Source organism: Mytilus californianus, unplaced genomic scaffold, assembly GCF_021869535.1.
Source record: "Mytilus californianus isolate M0D057914Y unplaced genomic scaffold, xbMytCali1.0.p SCAF_1, whole genome shotgun sequence".
In the NCBI taxonomy this organism is placed as follows: domain Eukaryota; kingdom Metazoa; phylum Mollusca; class Bivalvia; order Mytilida; family Mytilidae; genus Mytilus; species Mytilus californianus.
This window is the reverse complement of record NW_026262581.1, coordinates 64,372,772-64,395,864: the sequence shown is the minus strand read 5'-3', so window position 1 is coordinate 64,395,864 and position 23,093 is coordinate 64,372,772. Positions and strand designations below refer to the sequence as shown.

Here is a 23,093-nt window from a genome sequence, read left to right as displayed (position 1 = left end):
ATCGATCTAAACAAATTATTAAATTGATAACATTACTACTAATCTCTTTGTAGGGTCCACTGGGTACATGTACTTTACCTTTCAAGAGCATCTATATATTGCGTCTGTCTTATCTTTGTATCCATGTAAATATGAATTTTGTAATATATACTTCTGTTATCTCTATACCAATTTGATTTGATTTGTTAAGAAATAATGATATAAGAAGAACAGACCATCCCATGGCCAAAGAAGGTTTTTTTTTTATTTATTTAATTGTATTGTTATAAATTAGGCCGTTAGTTTTCTCGTCAAATGATGAATTGTTTCCATTTATCATGTCGGGGCATTTATAGCTGACTATACAGTATGGGTTTTGCTCATTGTTGAAGGCCTTATGATGACACATTATTGCTAAATTACACGATATTTGAACGTCTCATTGGCATCTCTGTATTTTTATAAAGACCAACAACAAACCAAACACTACAACGAAAACTATAACAAAGATTACCACTCATTAATATCTTGAGATTTCTTGAAATAATTCTCTTTAAAACAATAACTTCATGCAACTTGTGTTTCTTAAAATAATGATACAGTTTATATTTGTACTCTTAATGAATGGTGTCTACATGGGATGAGTACATTTTATAAAATATGTTTTCCTCGAATGCCAACAAATTAAATTGAATAGATTTTGTTTTAGTCAATGGATATTGGTTTCAGAAAATTGAATGATCAGGAATTCAGTATATACATATGCAGTATAAAAGCTTGAAAATTTGTAAGGTAAATATATGTTGCACTTTAAAGTTGTTGCTTTGCTATAAGCTTAAGACAAAAAAGAAGTTTGTGATGTTAAGATTAACAATTTTAGGCTTTAAATGAACAGGGTATTTTTTCCTGAAAGGAAGATAAAAACAAATAAATAAAACAAACAAATATAATAATACTTTATTCCAAAAGCAATACAGCTTATAGGATACATACACATAATAATAATAATTTTATATGCATCAATAATAAGAATTTTTACAAAATATTCTTGAGTTACACAATATATAAATATAAAGGTGTACATGAAATAAAATATAATACAACATAATACAAAATACGAAATACGAGCAGAGAATTATATACTTTAATAAACACAATATGTGAGAACAAATATACTATATACTGCAATTAAATTTTTCTGATTTTAAGAATATACCTAAGTTAATTAATTCTTTAATATTTCTAACAGAAAACAACTGGATAAATAGCAATGGTTGTTTGAAAGAACATGATTAAAATGTATCAAATTTGTACTTAAATGCTTTGAATGAAAAGATAATTCTGAATTGATAAAATGCATTGGTTGTTTAAAATGAACGTAAAACACATCACAAAATATCTACCCAACCATACTCATAAAATATCTAATAAAATAAAATAAAATAAAAATGAGTGGGTAGATATTTTGTGATGTCTATAATATTTAGTTTTGTCAACTGTAACCACAACTTATTTTTTTTTCTCTCAAACAAACGCACATATAAAGCTTTTAAGTACAAATCTATATTTAAAAATAAGTTGTGGTATTTTTTAGTGTTCAGGAAAGATCATCTACTCATCTGGATATGGATATCAAACCTATGATTGCGTTGGAATAAAACCGCAATTTTTATACGTGTGCATGCAAAACAAATTTCTTGATAAAGGGGTCTAAATAACATTTTCCAAAAGACCAAAATGCATTTGACTAACAGGTCGAACAACGGGTGTTCTTAAATCCTGCTGACTGCCATTGGCGATTGCCAAATAAACTGATCACAAGATGTAACAAAATGGATCTTTATTATTAATTTAATACCAAACAGAAAACAATAAACTTGGGAAAAGATGGTATACCGCAAACACGAGGTGCAAAAATTTGTACACCATATCCGGATTTCGACAATTGATGTCTCTTCAGTACTAGTGATGTTAGGAATCGAAACGGTATTTGGAAGGCCCTATAATTTACCTCAATTTAGGATAGACTCTTGAATTTTGAAGAATCGAAATAGGATGAACGAATCATATAAACCCGAAGGCAAATATAATACAAGCCCAAACGAAAAAATATAAATATGTCTAAATTGAAAACAACGTTCAAACCTATGATTGCGTTGGATAAAAATCGCAATTTTTATACGTGAGCATGCAAAACAAATTTCTTGGTAGAGGGGTCTAAATACAGCACAAACAACATTTTCCAAAAGACCAAAAAAGTGAAAAAGTATATTTAAACAAAACGCCTTTGACTAACAGGTCGAACACCGGATGTTCTTAAACTCTGCTGACTGTCATTGGCGATTGCCAAATAAACGGATCACAAGATGTAACAAAATGGATCTTTATTATCAATTTAATACCAAACAAAAAACAATAAACTTGCGGAAAAGATGGTATACCTCAAACATGAGGTGCAAAAATTTGTACACATATATACATATATATATATATATTGGCGGTGTTGTCGAAGAAGTATGAAGTGAAAAATACAGGTTCCAGCCCCGGTCGGGGAGGAAGTAAAGAATCAGATCTACTCTAACATTGTTAGGTTAATTTTCTAGGCACTTTATAAATATTCTAACGCCTGGTATTTCATTTATTTCTTAATCATAGGAAATCCGATGGACAAGATATAATTTACAGTTGTCACTACACATAGGCAGACATATATATATAAATTTACAGTGATTATATGCTTCTAAAAATAGAGTAGCATCCTGTAATTATACTGAAGAGATGAGTAGATAATCATTCCTGTACACTTAAAAATACTTTGGGTATTGCGTTTAGACGTCCTTGTTTAATTCCTACGAGAAGGTAACCCCTCCCGAAACGAAAACTGATTTTTTTATCAGCTATAGTTAGAGGAGAGGATAAGCCTTCATCGAGCGTGCATCTATCCTTGTGAAATCGGGTGCAGATAAGAAATTTATGCAGCTCATTGTACATTGAATTTTCCTGCTTGGTAAATGAATTCCAAATTTGGATGAAGTTCAAGATTATTCATTTAATTACGAAATCTGTTGTTCAAGTAAGGTAAATTTACAATGTCCATTGGCCAATATTACAAAGATATTAAGGACGATGCTTCATAATGAATTATTCTTTATCTTTCCTGTATATTTTCTGGTCTTTTTCATTTAGACCACCAGGTTCTAAAGTATGGCTACTGTAATCACTAGCCAGTCAACACAGGGGTTGTGAGTTCGAACCCCGCTCGTGCGGGTGCACTCGACTCCAATCTTAATTGACTAGGGTTGTCAGTTTTCCTATCGAAGGTCGGTGGTTTTCTCCTGGCACTCCGGCTTCTTCCACCAATAAAAACTGGCCGCCACTAAATAGCCCAAAAGCGGTGCTTAAAAGTGGCGTTAAAACACCAAAAATCAAAATCAATCTAAAGTATGGAGCTGGTAGATCCAAAAGTTTTCTCTTCTCTTTCTCGCCTCGGTGTCCCAATCAGTGTTCACTTCTATAATTTGAAAAGTAACATTATCAAAAGGATGATTCTTTGAGCGAAGACGTCTTGTGAGAGGACAGTTTTTGTTGGTTTTGTACCATGATCAATGGTTATTTAGCAAAATACTAAATTTGTCCATGTACTGAATGCCACAGGTGTTACATGTTGATACATAAATTGAGTTCTCCGTTTTACAGTTGGAATTTACGTAGATGGTATAACTTTGTTTTGTAAAGAAGATGATGAAAGAATTGCTAGTATTGGCAGCTTTACAACATAAACAATTCCTTCTCCCACATTGTTTATAGCAACCAGGAGGTGGAGTAGATTGCTTTGTTCAATACAGCTGTCACTAATTTGTTACGGATGGTTTTAGGTCTTCTGAAGGCCATGACTGGTTGTTAGGAAAATACCTTTTTTTTCAAATTTGAGTCATTCTCTAGAATTTGCCAATGATTTCGAACAATGGATGACACATTTTTAATATCAGGATGGTAAGTGAATACAAGAGGTGTTCTGTTGACTCCTTTATTCTTATACTTGTACTCCATTAGTTCTTTGCGGTTGTTTGCTTTTTCGAAAGCTGTATCAATGCTGTTGTTATTGTATCCTCGAACAACTAGATGTCTACGTAGTTGTACAATTCTAGCATTTTGCTTATTTTTAGTTGAGCATATCCTCTTGTTTCGCAATGCCCAACTGAAAGGGATACCATGGGAGCAGTGTTCGGAGTGGCAACTTTTTGGGTAGAGAAATTGATGTTTGTCTGTTTTCTTTGTTTGGAGATCCGTTATCATGGTTCCGTTCTGGATGTAACTCGTAGTATCAATGAAGTTAATTTTCTTCATTGATGTTTCGTGTGTAAATTTAATTGAAAGTTGGAAAGAGTTACAGTGTTCATGAAATTCATTCAGATGGTCTTGTGAATCTGTCCATTTAAAATCAATATCATCAATAAATAGAAACCATTATAATTGCTGGTATTGAGCATTAGCCAAGAGGCGTTTTTCAAGTTGGTCCATAAATATGTTGGCATATGACGGGGCCATTTTGTGCCCATACCAGTGCCGTCTATCTGTAGATAGTGTTTGTCATAGTTAGAAAAGTTGTTGTTCTCCAGCACTAGTTTCAGAAGTGTAACAAGGCACTCAGTTGGAGGATTTTTGTCCTGCGAATGTTCCATACCTTCTCACACGCTGCTATTCCTTCGTCTTGTGGAATATTTGTATATAAAGAAGACATGTCCACGGATGCGAGTATAGTATTGTGGTAAAGGATTAAGGCTTTCTATTTTCTTTAAATAACCAGTCATATATTGGGAACCAATTGTGCTCCTCTTCTTGCCGACTTGTTTCTTTATTATTATGAGGCTGAATTCATACAGGAACTTCTTAGGAAGAAAGATAAGAAGTTAGCAATATCCTTTAACTCTACGTTCCGCTATATAGATGATGTTCTCTCACTAAATAATACAAAATTTGGTGACTATGTTGAACGAATATATCCCATCGAACTAGAGATAAAGGATACTACAGATACAGTTAAGTCTGCCTCATATCTTGACTTACATCTAGAAATTGACAATGAGGGTCGGTTGAAAACAAAACTTTACGACAAAAGAGATGATTTCAGCTTCCCAATTGTGAACTTTCCATTTCTATGTAGCAACATTCCAGCAGCGCCTGCATACGGAGTATATATCTCCCAATTGATACGATATTCCCGGGCTTGTGTTTCCTATCATGATTTCCTTGATAGAGGATTGCTGCTCACAAGGAAGCTATTAATCCAAGAGTTCCAAATGGTGAAGTTGAAATCATCCCTTCGTAAATTTTACGGACGCCATCACGAGTTGGTTGACCGTTACGGAATAACCGTTTCACAGATGATATCGGATATGTTCCTTATGTCGTAACTACAATACCCTTCCCTTTTCACGAATGTGACTTACCGAATTAGACTATTTACCGGATTTGTAATAACATAAGCAACACAACGGGTGCCACATGTGGAGCAGGATCTGCTTACCCTTCCGGAGCACCTAATATCACCCCCAGTTTTTGGTGGGGTTCGTGTTGCTTAGTCTTTAGTTTTCTATGTTGTGTCATCTGTACTATTATTTGTCTGTTTGTCTTTTTATTTTTGGCCATGGCGTTGTCAGTTTGTTTTCGGTCTATGAGTTTGACTGTCCCTCTGGTATCTTTCGTCCCTCTTTTTGAATGTAATAAGGGAGTTCTTTAACATGAGGTCTTAATTGATTGTCTATAAATTCAGATATATTTTCAGTTTGATGACTATTTGCTGAAACAATTAGTCGACCTAGATTGCCAATTTTGTGTATTTTAGGCAACATATAGAATCTTCCAATCTTGGCTTCGTTCTCAAGCGACCGAAGATAATCAACGGTGTCATTATCAATATACTTTAGTTCGTACATCTCTTGAAGGATAGAGATGATCATTCGAATAGTATTTTGTGTTGAATTTGTGGTTAATTGCTTGTAAAAATTTCGGTTAATTGCTTGTAAAAAGAAACTGTTATTGAGTTTGACAGTTGATAATTCCCCTCTTCTATGTTATCTGTTTTATTCATAACAACTAAAGCGCCCCCTCTGTCGACGGGTTTTATCACTATATCCTCTTGTTCTTTTTATGTTATTTAAAAAAATATATATATATATGACAGTTTTATTGTAAAAGACGGATGTAACCACTAGCTAAAAGGCCCTTTGTCAACTTTTAAAAAGCTAGTTCAGCCGGGGAGGGGGGGGGGGCTAAAAGGCCCTTTGTCAACTTTTAAAAAGCTAGTTCAGCCGGGGGGGGGGGGGGGGGGTCCAAAGTTAATATTAAAAAAAAAATCAATTAAAATATTTTAGGAAGGGCAGAATAAAAAAAATTCAGAAAATGAAGACTAATTGCCCTAAATAACACACACAAAATATGATTTTTTTTCTGAAGTTATGCACAAAAAAGATCAGCACGTAGTCTGTCGTCAAGGGTTTTAATTAGTTAAACTTTAAAAGGGATGTTAGTGAACGGTGTGTCCGATATTTCTTTTTTTTTTGGGGGGGGGGGGGGGGGGTGGGGGGTACATTCCAGTCTTAAAATAATGAATATGCCTAAATGTTAATGCATATTTAGACCCACATTTATTTACATCTACCATAATCGTCTGTGTTGTGAAAATTTACAAATATCTCGAAAAAGCTCCATACTTTAACTTGAGAATAGACGTATTTACACTTGTATGCAAATTTGTCCGCCATTACGTAAAATCACACAGGTTCCCGTAAACTTTGACATCATAATTCAAAACATTTGACGTCACAATTAAAAAGTGATTGTTGCCTGACGTCAAAAGGTGATTCGGAGTAGATCTAAGGTCATTCGGAGGCAAAATATAGCTAAATACCAAAAGTGTAAATACGTTTATTTTCCCGGGTAACGACAACCGTTAAATATAACTAACAACGTGACGCTAGCAGGGAATAAATTGTCTAATTAATCTAGTATCAATATTTTTCTCACTATAAGTAACTAAAGATATAAACAGTATCAAACATTCTCTGAATATAAGATAAATAGGCACAAATCAGTCCCTCCCCTTGATCGACTCTCCCACTCGCGAGTTAATGTAGCCATCGTAGAGCAGTGGAATCAGAGACATGTAATATATGTCTCTGGTGGAATATAACGACTGAATTATTCGGGTTAGGTTAATTGTCCATGCGCTATTATAAGTACAGTCCGGATTCAGTTACATCGCTAAACCGTTTGATGTTTGGATGTTTTCAATACCGGAAGTATGTTTTGAGCACATGAAAAACAAATTTTTACAATCATATCAACATGACGTTGAGAAAAAAATAATCTGAAATGGCACACAACAGAGTTTTAGTAAGTCTGAAATTTCGCTAGTGTTGACTTCTTTCGTAAGTGCTAAAGCATTTGTGCCCAGACGCTTCACCCATTACACTTTGAAGGTTTGTTTATCTGTTCGATCACTATCCAGTAACGTCACAGGAGTTTGAAATCCTAGCATTAAAGGTGTATAAATATGCCAAACTCGACTATCACAGTAGAGCTTCTCCCAAACTCGACTCGAGAGAAGCTCTACTGTGATAGTCGAGTTTGGCATATTTATACACCTTTATTGCTAGGATTTCAAACTCCTGTGGTAACGTCAGCAGTTAAATCAGTGCCTTCCGTTCTCAGATTTTACTAAGCTTGGCATTTCTTTTAATAAGAGACAGGTGTTACCTGTGAAAGGGTATGAACTCAGCAAAACTTTAGAATACTTTAAGATATCCCATTTACAGCAGATTTATACAGGTTATACAATGTACCTGTATAGAGGGATTACCTTCTGTAGAGGGATATATTTGTTTAGACTGGATTTAAAGCAGGAAGATAGCAAATGGCATTTTCTAGATATATTGGCTATAATCTATAGCATGACATGTATCAATTATTGCACTTTACTAAAAAATGGAATGCCCAGTTTTCTGTTAAAGTGACAGTTCTTTCTATCTATTGTGTACCTATCTGAACATCTGATCAACAACAATATGGTCAGTTGACCTTTAAATTTTATGTTAAATCTAACAATTGAAATCTCTTCATTTAGGCATAACCATGATAACTGGGTGAAATTTACCTGATCATCACAGCTTTCAATTCTGATGAACAAAAGGTTGTTTATTCAGTCAGTTTAGCAGTAAACTAGACATGTGCATATTAAATTAAGTACATCAATTGGTGCATCAAATGTTGCAGGCTACTGCCATAATAAGTAGAAATGCGCATTTGCCATGTTTTGCTTTAAATCCAGTCTAAACAAATATATCCCTCTATAGAGGTATAGAATGGTTATCCCTCTATACAGGTATAAACACCATATAGTCATGGTAATAATCTAAGAAAGTATCTCAAAGTTAAAAACACATTCGAATTAGAAAAATATCTCCTAGACCTATTGGACCTTAACAAAAGTGTTATTTCTAAAATGGTAAAAATTAGAATAAGTAATAGCAAATTACTAATAGAAGTTGGTAGATATACTAGAACGCCTTTAGAACAGAGAATTTGTCCACTTTGCATGGATGGAATTGAAGATGAATTCCATTTCCTCATTAAATGTAAAACGTTAGAATTTAATAGAAATATACTATTTTGTAATTCAAGTGATATAGTTCCATCTTTTGTTAATAAGTCTGAACAAGATAAATTTAGTTTCATTTTGAAAAGTAATGATACCAACATTTGTACTGCATGTGTCAGTGTTCTCCCCAGGCCCTTAAAGGACCGCGGGCCCGCGATGTATAATTTTTTACCGTGGTGGTATCGTTCTAACCGTGTTGTATAATTTTTCTCCGTGGTGCTAATATTTTCAGTTAAAAAATCGTAAATCGGTAAAGTTTTAAACGACTTGTTAAATATTTTCCGTGCGGTATAAAATTCCTGGTGAAATTTGACCAGTTCAAACTAGTTCAACACGGATTGTTTACACCACATGATCGATTTACCTTATGAGGTTAACCTTGTTGATTGGGTTTAATCGATGTAATTAACACTTGTAACATGATTCTTTTGTGTTTTAATTAAGAGTTCATAACTTTATGATCACAGATAACTATTTTATGGCTTCACTCACCACCCAAGCACTGACCTGTGACAAGTCGGCAAATACTTTGTACCAGAGACATATATGTCTCTGTTTGTACACAAACAGTGTCTTGACCCGATAGGTACATTTTTTTGTACATCATAAAGGTGGCTCATTACGTATAATTGACAATTATACATTTCTCAATTCTGATATTATAGTATTATATGACTCTGATTAAACCATGGCCAATATTATCTTTAATTATGACATAGTTATTGCATGATAGTCGGGTTTCAAACTGTAGTATCTGTCTGTACATATCACATGACCCTGTTAGTTCACGTAGAATATTCAAGTTTATTTACAATTAATTGCACTCGATTCTATTTAATAAATAAAATGCATGACTGTACCTTCAAACTGGATATCTATATCCATAATTAACGAATAACAGAAGTAATCTTGCAAGTTTTATCCATAAGCACATGTTAAATCTATTTATATCTACTTCCTGTCATTTAGGTGGGAAAATAGGGAGACTTAGTTGTTGACATTGAATATGGTTACTTATAGATCTATAGACCGAATATAAATTTATAGATTTAGGAATTCTTTTTAAATGGTTCATGACAAATAAAGATTTAGATTTCAGTGCAGTACATGTATTAAGTCTGTATCTATGTTTGATTATCAACAAAGACAAGAAAGGTTAATATTTACATGAAATCTATGGCAAAATGTTCTAAAATTTATGAAAAATTTCATTTTATTAAAATCCAAGATACAAACTGGTTCAAATAATAAAACAATATTTGCAATTGTTCTTGTTAATTTTATATCTTCTTATGACAGGAATCCTTTCACTTACATTAAGTCTTACAACAACTTTCTTTCTAGAAACTAGAGAGTATTTTAAATTGAACATTTTTGTTCTCTTTTGAATGATATTTTATTTTTATTGATTTTGGATTTTATAAAAGATTTAATTACTTCAAATTCAGATGAATATTTAATTATGAATCATAATTTATTTATTTTAAAAAATATATTAAAGTATACAAACTGTTTTTTTATTTACTTCTTTTTTACCAATAATTTTCTGACTCAATGTCTACATAACACAGTATCACAGTATTAAAACAAAACAAGAGACATAAAAACTACAGTAACTAGAAATAGAGCTAAGCTAGGCGACGTGACACAACTGATTGTATGAAATATTTCACCAAGCTGTCCACACGCGTTACCCTGGTGCTATCCAAAAATCCTGGGGAGAACACTGTGTGTAGCTGGAATAAGCGATATGTATGATTCGAACATTCATTTAAAGCAAACATAATGTTGTTAAGAACTGTTGTAGTATTTAAGCTTATTGTAATACATGTAGCTTGAATTAATAATATAGTATAAATAATACCTCCACGCAATGTAGATATAAAATATGTGTCTCTTATCATTGAGAAAATATGTATTTGTATTTTGTAAATGTCAGCTGGTATCATTCCTGTATTGGAATTTACACCAATAAAATTATTTGATTTTGATTTTATAGAGGCTTTGTTCCCAACCTGTTACATGCTATAGAATTGTATGTTGAATAAGCCCTAGATTCATTTTCTTACATGTAGGTACGTAGATAAACATAATAAATTAAAAATGTTCGTCCACATTATTCTTTTTGATTATCAGTTATACAAATTTGCTGGTGGCAGCGTCCTTCAAAAGAATAGAAACAGGGTAATGCACAAGTTTAACTGTTAGAAAACAAGTTAACAATTTTGAGTTCATGAGCATATTGATTTTTTTCGTTTTATTTTTTTTTTGTTACTGTTATTGGGGACTTCGCCCCATAATATCCAATATATACATGTATCTCGGCAAATTTATGAGTGTTACCTGTAAATGATATGTACATTCCTGTAAATTGAATTTGCCAATGTGCAGCGCTTTCCGGTGGCAGACTTCAGTGGCATAGCTAGGTTGAGGACCCCTGGAAGCTCACGCCTTATCGAGAAAGAGATACCGTTTCTGTCATTAAAAACTTATCAATAGCAACATACATTTGTACTTTGGAGACTAATTATTTATGTTTAATTTATTCATTGTGTTGATTTGGAATCTATCTTAAATCTTAATGGTCATTGGTTTTAGAGAAAAATGTCTTAACCAGTCATGCCAGTTACTGTAAAATATGTTTTAAAAAAGGAGATGTGGGGTAAAACAATCAATTGACAAAAAAACCAAAACTTTAGAAATAGTGAAAAAGCAAGACTTCATTTCAATGTTGATGTTCTAATAATTATTTTGACTTCATCCAATTTTCTCCCCAATTTATGCACACAGTTCATTAATGGACACATGAAATAGTTAATTTTCATAGATTGCCAGGTGTAATATAAAAATGAAAACCACATATTGTATCTCAGTTTCCATATATATATTTATGATAAGGAACACTTCATTCAAAGTAAGTATGTCTATCAAACAATCAAATGTAAAGGTTTGTACAATGTTGTGAATAAAAGTTACTAGAATAGTATTAACAGCATGCAGTGTACTGCTGGAACCAGAGCATGAATATGGTCCATCAATACTTAAGAAATAAAATATATTTGAAGTACAAAGTCAGTATTAGTACAGCAGAGACATTTTCCTGTTTTTGTGTGAAGTTTTTTGAGTAAAATTGACATATGTAAGTTAATTAAAGTCTTTTATTATCAATATAATCAAAAATAGAGAATGCTTTCAAGCTCTTTGGTAGTGTATTGCTTTTCTAAAATGTACAATGTAACTTGTTACAAATAGGTTCATAGGGTAAGCATTTGAAGTTTAGTTTTTGAGATACTTTTTTGTAACATGAAGTATATTTATTTAATATATAACTGATTCGGTACTACATTGTAGTATAATTTATAACAGTAACAGTCAAAGACATCTTCTGATTTGTATGTAGAGATTTGTCTGTAAAACTGGTTACATATGGCATGTATACAAGCATTAAATAAAACTTCAGAGTTAGATACTCAGGGATGGAAATTGTTCTGGCCAGGTCAAGCCTAGGACTTGCACCAAGAGGCAAGTGATTAAGCCAAGCCCAAATACATTAGAGGAGTCAAGCCATATATTCCTTTCAAAATTTCACTCAAATTCTGGAATTTTTCACACTGTATTCACCCTTGTCAATGTATCATTTCTGTTTGATAAACTCAAATATTTGCTGAAGTAGATACAAAAGTATGCTCGTTAACACGCTATACAAGTGAAAGTTCAGGCGTTCCAACTTGCTTGATATTGAATACCTACATGTCACAGGCAGTGAGGTTCTATGTTCATGAAGTTTGAGTTGTGTATTTATTTTGCCTGAAATTGACATTCCATTTCAACTTAATTCTTCTATTTTGTATTATAGCAATGGTCAGTTATGACAAGAACATGGTGGTTATATGATGCAGAAAACCAGTGTGCCTTTAGATCAGCCAAGAAAATAGTCAAATATCTACAGGGAAAGCACAAACCTATATACCATCCTCTTAGTAAGTTGTTTTTAAACTAGAGCTTGCTCTTCAAAAATGGAATCATAATTTTTTTGTGGAAGAATAATTTTGCTCTATCTTTTTCCAGAAAGAAACAACACATTGAAATTAGTGTATATGCTACATTATAAAAAAATGTGTCTTTGTTGGTAAATCATATTTTTGTGTTTTTTTTTTTCTTATATAATGATCCAATGTACAACAAATAGACTCAAACAGTATGCAGTATCCAGGATTCTGGTCTTGTGGTAAGAGCCCTAAATTTGCCCTTGAAATTGCAAAAAAAAAGTAAAACCATTTGAAGTTTCTCAAAGTATGTTAAATTGATAAATAAACGGGGTATTAAATACAATATGGACACATTATATATAATTAGTGCAGAAAGGTCTTTTGTGGTGTCATACACATACAGAAATTGACATACTTGACCTTAAATGACAATTTTACACATAGTTTTTTTTAACAAAATGCATATGAGCATAGGCATTTCCACAAAATATATTTTACACTCATTTTAAAACATCTTGTAGACACAATCTTTTTACCTGTCTAATGTAATATATAATAGTTCAAAATATTTGGTATTACCAGGATTTGATTTGTCCTTTTCCAATATGGTCCTAGAATACCCATTTGACATTATTGTTATCTATGACTAATAATGATAATGGAGTCTCTGGAAGATTCAAAACGACCATGAAAAATGACATCTAGTGATTTATTGTTGAATATAGACATGTATATAAGTAAACATGGTAAATAAAAAAATCCCTTCTTATCTATCAGCTAAAGATTTTTAACACATAATGGTATAAGAGAATCATTCAAATGTATGTCAAGTTGTCAATCCATAGAAGTACTGTATACATGCAGACCAAAATAATAAGTACAATTATCTAAAATTCAGAAATTTGAATTGTTGCAATTTTACTTACAGGTGATATTGGTGACCATGTGGTTGTAATTAATACTAAATTAGTAGCCATGAGAGACGACAGATGGAGAAAGTTTACCTACCCTCACCATACAGGGTAAGTTGTCATGGAAGTGTAGATAATCATTGTCTTCAATACATTAAACAAATGTAAATAGAACTGGTTTGAGTGCAATTCATCATAATGTTGTCTTACTGCACTGCCTTATCATAGATGCCAACCGTTACGATTTACCCATAATTTTTACGAATATTGGACCAAAATTACAGTGTTACGATTAACCAGTCTACTTGTTACTGATTTTCGTTCATTACCCGTCTGGAACAGTTCCCTGTTTAATCTCATTTTGATCAATGTGACGCTTAATTTTTGGATATAATTTTGTAACAATAAGCTCTTGAGTGATACAGATTATTAAATTCTTTCTGGTTTCTCGGGACTATCTATATTAGTAAGCGATCTATCCATTTCTTGTTTGATTCCGAATAGTTAATTAACCTGCCAAGTACGATGTCTGATGTCTTGCAAATATTTTGTTAACAAGACTTCCATTCAGCGGGATGGTCGTTTTTCCTCGCGTGCTCATCAACTTTGAATCTTAGTTGTCACAAATAAAAGAAGGAAGTCCTTTATTTGTCACTGTGTGCCTAGTTGTTGGTATGATTATTTTAAAATTTTATAAAAAAATATTAGTACTGAAAAATATCAGAGAATTACGGCAATCGTAATAATTTTTTACTGATTGCAACAAGGGGGGGGGGTTGCATCTATGCCTTATACTCTCATTAATGCAGTTAAATAGTTAATTGAACTTTGACTATTTTTTTTTTTTGAAAAGACGTTTCAAATTTTTTATTTTTACATATGAAGGATATTGAAGGATTAGGCTTATGTTCTTATATTAACTATAATTACAGATATGCAGGTGGATTTTCCAGGGCATCAGCATGGAGATTACATGACATGGATCCTACAAAGGTATAACAAAGGAAAAACAGTTATTTTTATCTCAACATTTGATCATGAGATCAGTATTTTGAATTGATTTTTATACGACCACAAAAATTAAAAATTTTTTGGTCGTATATTGGTATGACGTTGGCGTCGTCGTCCGAAGACACATTGGTTTTCGCACTCTAACTTTAGTTTAAGTGAATGGATCTCCATGAAATTTTACCATAAGGTTCAATACCACGAAAGCAGTTAAGGAATTAGGGGCCAAAAAGGGGCCAAAAATAAGCATTTTTGTAACTTCCAGACAATAACTTGTGTGTAAGTGTATGGATCTCTCTGACATTGTACCACAAGGTTCCATATCACAAAGGGAAGGCTGCAATTGATTTTGGGGGTAATTGGCTCAAAATTTTAGGAATTAGGGGCAAAAAAAAGGGGCAAAAAACAAGCATTTTTCTAGTTTCATGACAATAACTTGTGTGTAAGTGTTTGGATATTTCTGAAATTGTACTACAACGTTCCATATCACAAAGGGAAAGCTGGAATTGAGTTTGGGGGTAATTGCCTGAAACGTTTAGGAATTGGGGGCCAAAAAGGGGCCAAAAATAAGCATTTTTCTAGTTTCCAGACAATAACTTGTGTTCAAGTGTATGGATCTCTCTGAAATTGTACTGCAAGGTACCATACTACAAAGGGAAGGCTGGGATTGAGTTTGGGGGTGATGAATCATAAGGGGGTTCAAAAAATTGGGGGGGGGGGGATTTTTTTTTTTCTTTTTTTTTCTTTTTTTCCTTTTTTTTTTCTTTTAAAATTTTCCATTTTAAGTTGGTTATTTCTGATTTATATTTAAAAGCAAATAATAATGATATGGTAGGAGATACACACCAAACAGAATGTGTAAATTATTAATTAATAAGTATTGTGCAATAGCAAGAAATTTTCAATTGCACAGTATTGCACAATAGCAAGAAATCTTCAATTGCACAGTATTGCGCAATAGCAAGAAATCTTCAATTGCGCTGTATTGCACAATAGCAAGAAATATCCAATAGCATAATATTGCGCAATAGCAAGAAATTGTCAATTGTACAGTATTGTGCAATAGCAAGAAATATTCAATTGCACAGTATTGTGCAAAAGAAGATACTTCGTATAAATTGCTTATTTCTTGATCAATTTCAATGGGGTTTTATTCTTGAATTCTTGGGGTTCTTTAATATGCTGAATCTAACCGTGTATTAAGTTTTTGGATTTTGGGCCCGGTTTTTAAATTGGTCCACATTGAGGTCCAAAGGGTCCAAAATTTAACTTTGTTTGATTTCATCAAAAATTGAATTATTGGGGTTCTTTGATATTCCGAATCTAACTGTGTATTTAGATTCTTAATTTTTGGTTCCGTTTTCAAATTGGTCTACATTAAGGTCCAAAGGGTCCAAAATTAAACTTAGCTTGTTTTTAACAAAAATTAAATTTTTAGGGTTCTTTGATATGCTGAATCTAAACATGTATTTAGATTTTTGATTATGGGCCCAGTTTTCAAGTTGGTCCAAATCGGGGTCAAAAGGGTCCAATATTAAACTTTGTTTGATTTCAACAAAAATTGAATTCTTGGGGTTCTTTGATATGCTGAATCTAACCATGTATTTAGATTTTGGATATTGGACCATAATAGGTGAATGTCCAATTTAAAATTTTTAAGTTCTTAGACCACATTCATTCTGTGTCAGAAACCTATGCTGTGTCAAATATTTAATCACAATCCAAATTCAGAGCTGTATCAAGTTTGAATGTTGTGTCCATACTTGCCCCAACTGTTCAGGGTTCGACCTCTGCGGTCGTATCAAGCTGCGCCCTGCGGAGCATTTTATTTATTTTGACAAACTTTTTTATGTAAAAGAAAAAGTATCGTCATTTTATGTATTTTATAATATAATTTTTATATATCTTATTGTATAGAATAAGTTTTGCTAATTTTTTAAGGCTTTATTGTGCAATGTGGTGATGTGAACTTGGTTACATGCTTGTCCTTTGATCTTAGGTGAATAGGTTAATGGTATCTCATTGGCAATCTAACCATATCCCCTTATTTTTATATAAAACTGAGATCTGGAAACTATACAAAATCATAACTTAAAAAAAAACATGCTATGTTTTTATTGCACCTCTGGTAATTATATATAAATAAGGGTGATCTGATTGGTTTAACACCATCATGTGGTGACCCATTATGGATCCATAGAGTGTCAGTAGATTTCATAGGGGTAATATGACATCACTTCTACTATTATTGTTATTATATTTCATTGTTTATTTTTAACATTTTATACAAAATTTGGTAGGAAAAGTCCCTTGTGCGATAAATTCATTATACGGTTTACTACTTAACCCTTACGGATCCATAGAGGGTTTATAAGGGGTCATTAACAAACCATATAACATATGGTAGTTGGTAATGGTGTCTCTGACTCTGTCAATTAATGATAAATGGTTGAATAAAAGGATTTGTTGCTTAAACATCATTGAGACAGCAACTCACCAACACAATACAATAAAAATAAAAACATTTATCTGCATGATTCAAACCTAGAATGGTCCAGAAGACACTGATATTTTCATGTTTCAGTCTGTAATGCATATTTAAACATGACTTTGATTTGTGTGATAGATATGTCATTTTGTGTATTGCATAAAGAGAGGTGTTATGTAATACATGTAAATTTTGTAGGTTATGCACAAAGCTGTTTATCAAAGAATTAAGGGTAACTTATTAAGGCCAAACATTATGAGACGGTTGCATTTATTTCCTGATGATGTAAGTATTTTTCATGTATAGTATAATGCTAATGATTTGAATGTAATAAAAAATATGTCAAATATTGTTTGGATTCTGATTAATGATTTTATTATTTTATTTCAAGTAGAAATGTTATAAATTAGCTTTTAAGGCAATTTTTATATTGATGTCAAATTTGAAAATCAGGTATTTAATTTTGTTGAAGAATAAGATGAAGATCTGCAATAAAAACATTATCTATCTCTCAGACCTGCCAACTATCCCGATTTATAGGGGATATCCCCCATGAGAGATGTTGACCTGAATTTTGAAAATTCTTTCTTATATAAACAGAACATCTCAAAACAGGCATTCAAATGAGTTATCAGGGTATTTAAGCACATATGTACTCATTAAAACAATATAGTAGTAGATTTAGAACACTTATGACAATATTAGAGGAGCATAAGGTCCTCTTGTGCTTAAAATTCCCCATAGAGATTTTAAAAAGTTGGCAGGTATGATCTCTTATGATTTAATGATTTTCATTGAAGTGAACTTAATTTCAGTCATTCATAGACTGAATAAATCATTTATTGTCCCTCTTGTGACAGTTCCCGCATTCTTGCAAATAGAATGAAAGGTCCATGAAAAGATTTAGAATAAAAAAAGAAAACATTAAGCATTAGATTGAAGTCTGCATGATGGATAGAAATTTCCAATTTCAATGTTAAAGTGCTTACAAAGGAGTAGGCCCGGTAACACCCCTTTTTGGCCCCAAAATATAGCATTTTTACAAATATGTTCAAATGTGAACTTTTAGCTATTTATTGGAAAGTAGAATACGTCTGTACCATAAATATGGGCTGTGTTTGACAAAACAATGCACATGCATCAGGTAAAAGCATTGTGAATTCATGCAATATTACTGAAATCTTCACAATTTTAGCATTTGTGCTAATTTTAAGACGGTTTTTGTCTAAAATGGAAGTGGCTGCATTTGTGTTCATTCTTAATATTGAAATGTATGTTGTATTTGATGATAATACATAACATATACAAAGGTTGAGACTGAACACGAATGGGGCCACTTACATTTTAGACAAAAACCATCTGAAAAGTGACGTTTTATGGCATACTTTTTATATTTTTTTATATCTAAGCTTGAATTTGAGCATCTTAAATGACCAAATCAGTCCAAATCTTTTACATAAACTAATTGAATCGACCTAAGTAGACACTTAAATGTTTAAAAAATGTCAAAAATCTTTCATTAGATGTACTTCGAATATTAGGCCATAACTAGCCCTTACTGGACCTTCTCCTTTAAAAAAAAATAGAATGTTCATTATTCAGGAGACTATCCCGTCCGTTATTCTGGTGCATATTCTTTTGAAAACAGACTGATGTTAGAATTGGTGAGAGAATCTTAACTTTACTTTAAAAACCTCAGGAACAATTAAAAGTAGCTTAAAGACAACGTACTTGTACTTGTTAGACAATTTATATAGTTACATCTTTCTTTTTTGTAAGAATTTTATTTTCACTTTTTTCTTTAAAAAAAAATCAAAACAAGATTCTTCAAGGTATATAATTACTTAGAACAACCCTTAGATATAATGGATTTGTTGAGATATGTGTCACATTATTTATACATGAATACTTATAAACATTTGTTATTTATTAAATATTTCAGAATGTTCCTGATGAAATAATGGCAAATATTAGTGATCAGATACAACAGATACAGATAGTACCTAAACATTTAGAAGACTATTCTCAGTTAGAGAAAGATAACTTCCCACAGATATTTGAATGGTATGCACTTAGTTCATATTACTTTTTACAGAGATATGTGTGTCCTTCACATTCACCCAAATATTGATTTTGTTTATATAATTTTTCCTTGATATACATGAAATTTTTGCCACTGAATAATAGGCAAGCAGCTAACAAAAAACTGTTAATTTGAGTAAAAACTTGGATTTCAATTTTTTTTTATAAAGGCTGCAAATATAAATATATCGTGTAGTCTATAGATAGAGGTAATTTATCAAATATTTAGGGGGTAATTCCTAGTTTTTGTATCTGAAATGGTGGGATTTGTATATTTAAGTCTTTTTACATGATAACTAGAATTTGACTTGATTCAAATGATAAGTTCAATGAAGGTTGCAAGTATAAAAATCTTGGATGAGTCCTCAGTTTTTCAGAAAAGTTCAGAAATCAGTCGTAAATTCCAAACCATTTAAATTTATAATATTCTTAATGTATATGTACTGTATAATGAGACATAATGTGTATGAACTATATGCATATGAACATTTTTGCATATAAATCAGAAATAACCATATATTAATTAATGAGGCTTTGAAATTGTGCAAATTCTGGGTGATTTGAAACATATCATCAAGCACTAAGCCAGGGTTTAAGCTAGAATTTTGAGGGCTTTAGTCACTTTTGCGCGAGATGTAAATCAACCTTATTTTGGGTAACAGCAAGGGACCAATTAAGGATGTATGTATATTACTAGCAGTGATATTGTTTGCCTCAAATTACAGCCGAAATTCGGCTTTTTCCCCTAGAGAAAATTCCCAATTACTAAAAAAAATGGCTTAAAATTCCTCCCAAAAAGTTTGACATTTTCCCCAAACAGTGATGGCATTGGTAGTAATGATTGTAAATATCGTATTCATGTTATTATTTTGATATTAGAAAGCACTTTTGAGATCCGGTTTTCTGATCAGAATCATCATGGTGTTTGTAACACATGTGGTTTTCAATGCATTAAGTACCATCATTGCTTCTGTTTCTTTCCCCTCTTAGAAAAGTACCTTTCAGGTTGAAAATGTCTGACAACCAAAATATACATGAAAAAACAGTGCAAAAAAGACTGCAAAGGTCGGCAAAAAATCGGAAATGTGTTTAGAATAAAATATACAAATTTCCCAATTTCAATAAAAAATATGCATTTTTCCCAATAAAAAACGGTAGAGGTAGTTTTGAAAAAAGACAACAATATCACTGACTAGCTATACATCTTTGTCAGACTTTGAAGGACTAAGGCATAAATTTACTAGGCAGTAATTGCATGAATTAACTGATGTGTCACTTCAATATGAAGATTAGGATATAAGATCTGAAAATCTAGTTCAAAATTTTACTTCAATTAGTTTCAGGGGACATTCCTGATCAACAAAAATTGGGCCCCTTTTTTTAAAACCAGGAATCACAGTATAAATGCATGAACTTGTTGAACTTTGTAAAACTATTACACTGCATAATCATTATCCTTATAAAACCGTTTAAATCGATGTTTTGAATTAATTTCTATAAAGTTGGAACCAAGGATTTGTACAAATTCACATGGAACGATTCTAATAACTGTAAATTGTAAATTAATCGAGAATTGATCACGTTTACTTTCCATTTTCAAATGAAATGTAAACAGGAGGTGACAAGTAGATAACAAATTCAGAATGAATCCGGATTCATCTACGGATTGGTTCCTGTTTAAAAAAAGGCAGGAAATTATCATTTTTTTAATTTCAATTTGCTTAGTAAGAACTATATTTTTCTCTCTCATTTATTTTGGCACTAAATTTATTTCGTATTTTACGTTTTAATGTCTATAAATTCATAGGAATACTTTCACCCATGCACAGTATATCGTAAAGGAAGCACCTGTTTGACTCGTTAATGATGATGGAAGTTTTTAACGTGAAAACATTTCTGAACGTTTTAAATAAAGTTCTATCTTTTTAATCGAAATTGAACGTTTTATATCAAAGACGACGAAAAAACGATCATTTGACGAAACTACGACAAAACGAACTGCAAATTATGATCGTTTTAGAAATATTGAAATTAAAAAGCGAACTGTCCGGGGGAAAACAGTTTTGTTCAAATGACGAAACTACTACAAACGAACTGCAAATTGTGGTCGTTGGCTTTGAGAAATACTGAGATTAAAATGCAGACTGACAAATTTTACTGAGGAAAATAATTAACCGGATTAGTAACCCATCCGATGGCGATATGCAGATTAGCTGTAATCACAACTTTATAACACTTGTTGTAAATGATAATTAGCTGAGGGTCATAAACTTGTCAGAAACATGTATACAGGTAGAATTATAGTATTTTTCATGCGGAAATTTTTTACACTTACCTAAATTTAAGTGACGAAATTGATTTGAAATACTTTTGTCATTTTGAAAACAGTTTCGTAAATTATGAAAGTGACGAGCGCTAGCAAAATCACTGACTAAGCATTAATTATCAGTGTCAGTTTTAACTGGGTTTTCTAAATGAAAAATCTGGTTATTAAAATGATTAGCATGGCCAGGGGAAAGCAACTTACAAAAGTTTCCGTGCAATAACTTATGAACCATTGAACCAATGCTTTTCAAATTTAAATAAGTCGTTACTGATGACAAAATCGAGGTCAAGTTAAATATTGTACCGTTCAGGAGTTATGGTACTTGATATATTGGAAAATGGCACTTTATGTTGTTTCAGTGTAATGATTATGAACCGCTCCATCAATGCTTTTTTAAATTTTATATTGTTGTTACAGATGACAAAATGGAGGTCATGTTCAATTAATGACTATTTTCACTTTTACCGTTTAGGAGTTATGGTCCTTGATAGATTGGAAAATGACACTTTTTATTTTGTTTGCATACAATTACGTAGGAACTGTTCAACCTATGCTTGTCAAACTATTGATAAGTTGTTATTGATAGGAAAATAGAGGTCAAGCTAATTTTGGCGATTTGAACATTTGCTGTACAGAAGTTATGGTCCTTGTTAGATTGGAAAATACGCACAGAACATGGTAGATCAAACAAGCTTGGAAACCCTTTTTTAGTCAACTTGACAGCTCCTTTCTTCTTGTTGGTTTAAACAATCAATTGAAGATATTCCTAAAATTACAGTTTTCAACTTTTTACAAAAGGAGATGATGAGAATAAATCAACCAGACTCATGCAATGACACATCTAGAGGTCAAAAAACAGTTTTCAACAATAGACAGGTGTCTATACAATATGTCAAATTAAGGGACCAAAATAGTTACCTTCCCATACCTTCTTCTTTTTGCAACACTTATTTAAACTGAACAATTTTCCTTCAATATTTCAGGCCAGAGAAAGAAATGATGCCAAAAAAGAAACAACCAGAGGTTCTACAAACTGAGGAAATATGAAGGTTTATGAAAGACTTGTGGAATCTTTATATTTTAATGAATGTACTGTTTAATGACTGTTTTGATTATAATATTGTGATATAAATTGTGTATCCATACAATCAAAACATATGTGTTCATTTGTAATTATTTTTTATTGTCACTATGCTCTTTTAATCAGTGTGAGTTATAAGCAATACACACTGAATATACCATTAGCATAATCATTATCATACCCATGGTCACCACTTTTAACTTTCACATGTTTGAAATATGTTTTCTCTAACATCTGAGCCAGTTAAAAAATGAGAAGATACCATGGAACATTCAAAAGAATAAAGCAATTAGCATCATGGTAAAAAAAGACAAATAATAATCCACAAAACAATACAAAGAAAGCTAAAAAATAAGCATCGCAAACCTAGTAGAAAACAGAAGACAGTTTCAGCACTGAAGAAAGATAAGTACTCCATTCCTGTAAAACTATTGGCAGCCCAAAGTGTCACATGACAAGAAATGTAATGTGTTTCATTGCTGGAATAGTCATGTGATCCTTTTATTTTTTAAAACTCATCAAAGATACCAGACTTATAATTTTGTATGCCAGATGTTTGTTTCTTCTTCC

General features: G+C 32.0%; 1 protein-coding gene across 2 annotated transcripts; it reads left to right on the top strand.

Annotated features, from left to right (window-relative positions):
* Nucleotides 1–726: 726 nt before the first annotated feature.
* LOC127706487 (39S ribosomal protein L13, mitochondrial-like) lies at nt 727–22,596 on the top strand. 2 transcript variants are annotated; one of them, XM_052211143.1, is made up of 7 exons: nt 727–771; nt 12,495–12,618; nt 13,556–13,649; nt 14,471–14,531; nt 17,233–17,319; nt 18,977–19,098; nt 22,426–22,596. In XM_052211143.1, exons 1-7 carry the CDS (start codon nt 742–744, stop codon nt 22,487–22,489), a joined length of 582 nt encoding a protein of 193 aa, XP_052067103.1. In that variant the 5' UTR covers nt 727–741; the 3' UTR covers nt 22,490–22,596. The 2 variants fall into 2 exon arrangements, with proteins under 2 accessions (XP_052067103.1, XP_052067106.1); XM_052211146.1 differs by lacking the exon at nt 727–771 and adding an exon at nt 7,247–7,374.
* The last annotated feature ends 497 nt before the right edge of the window (nt 22,597–23,093 follow it).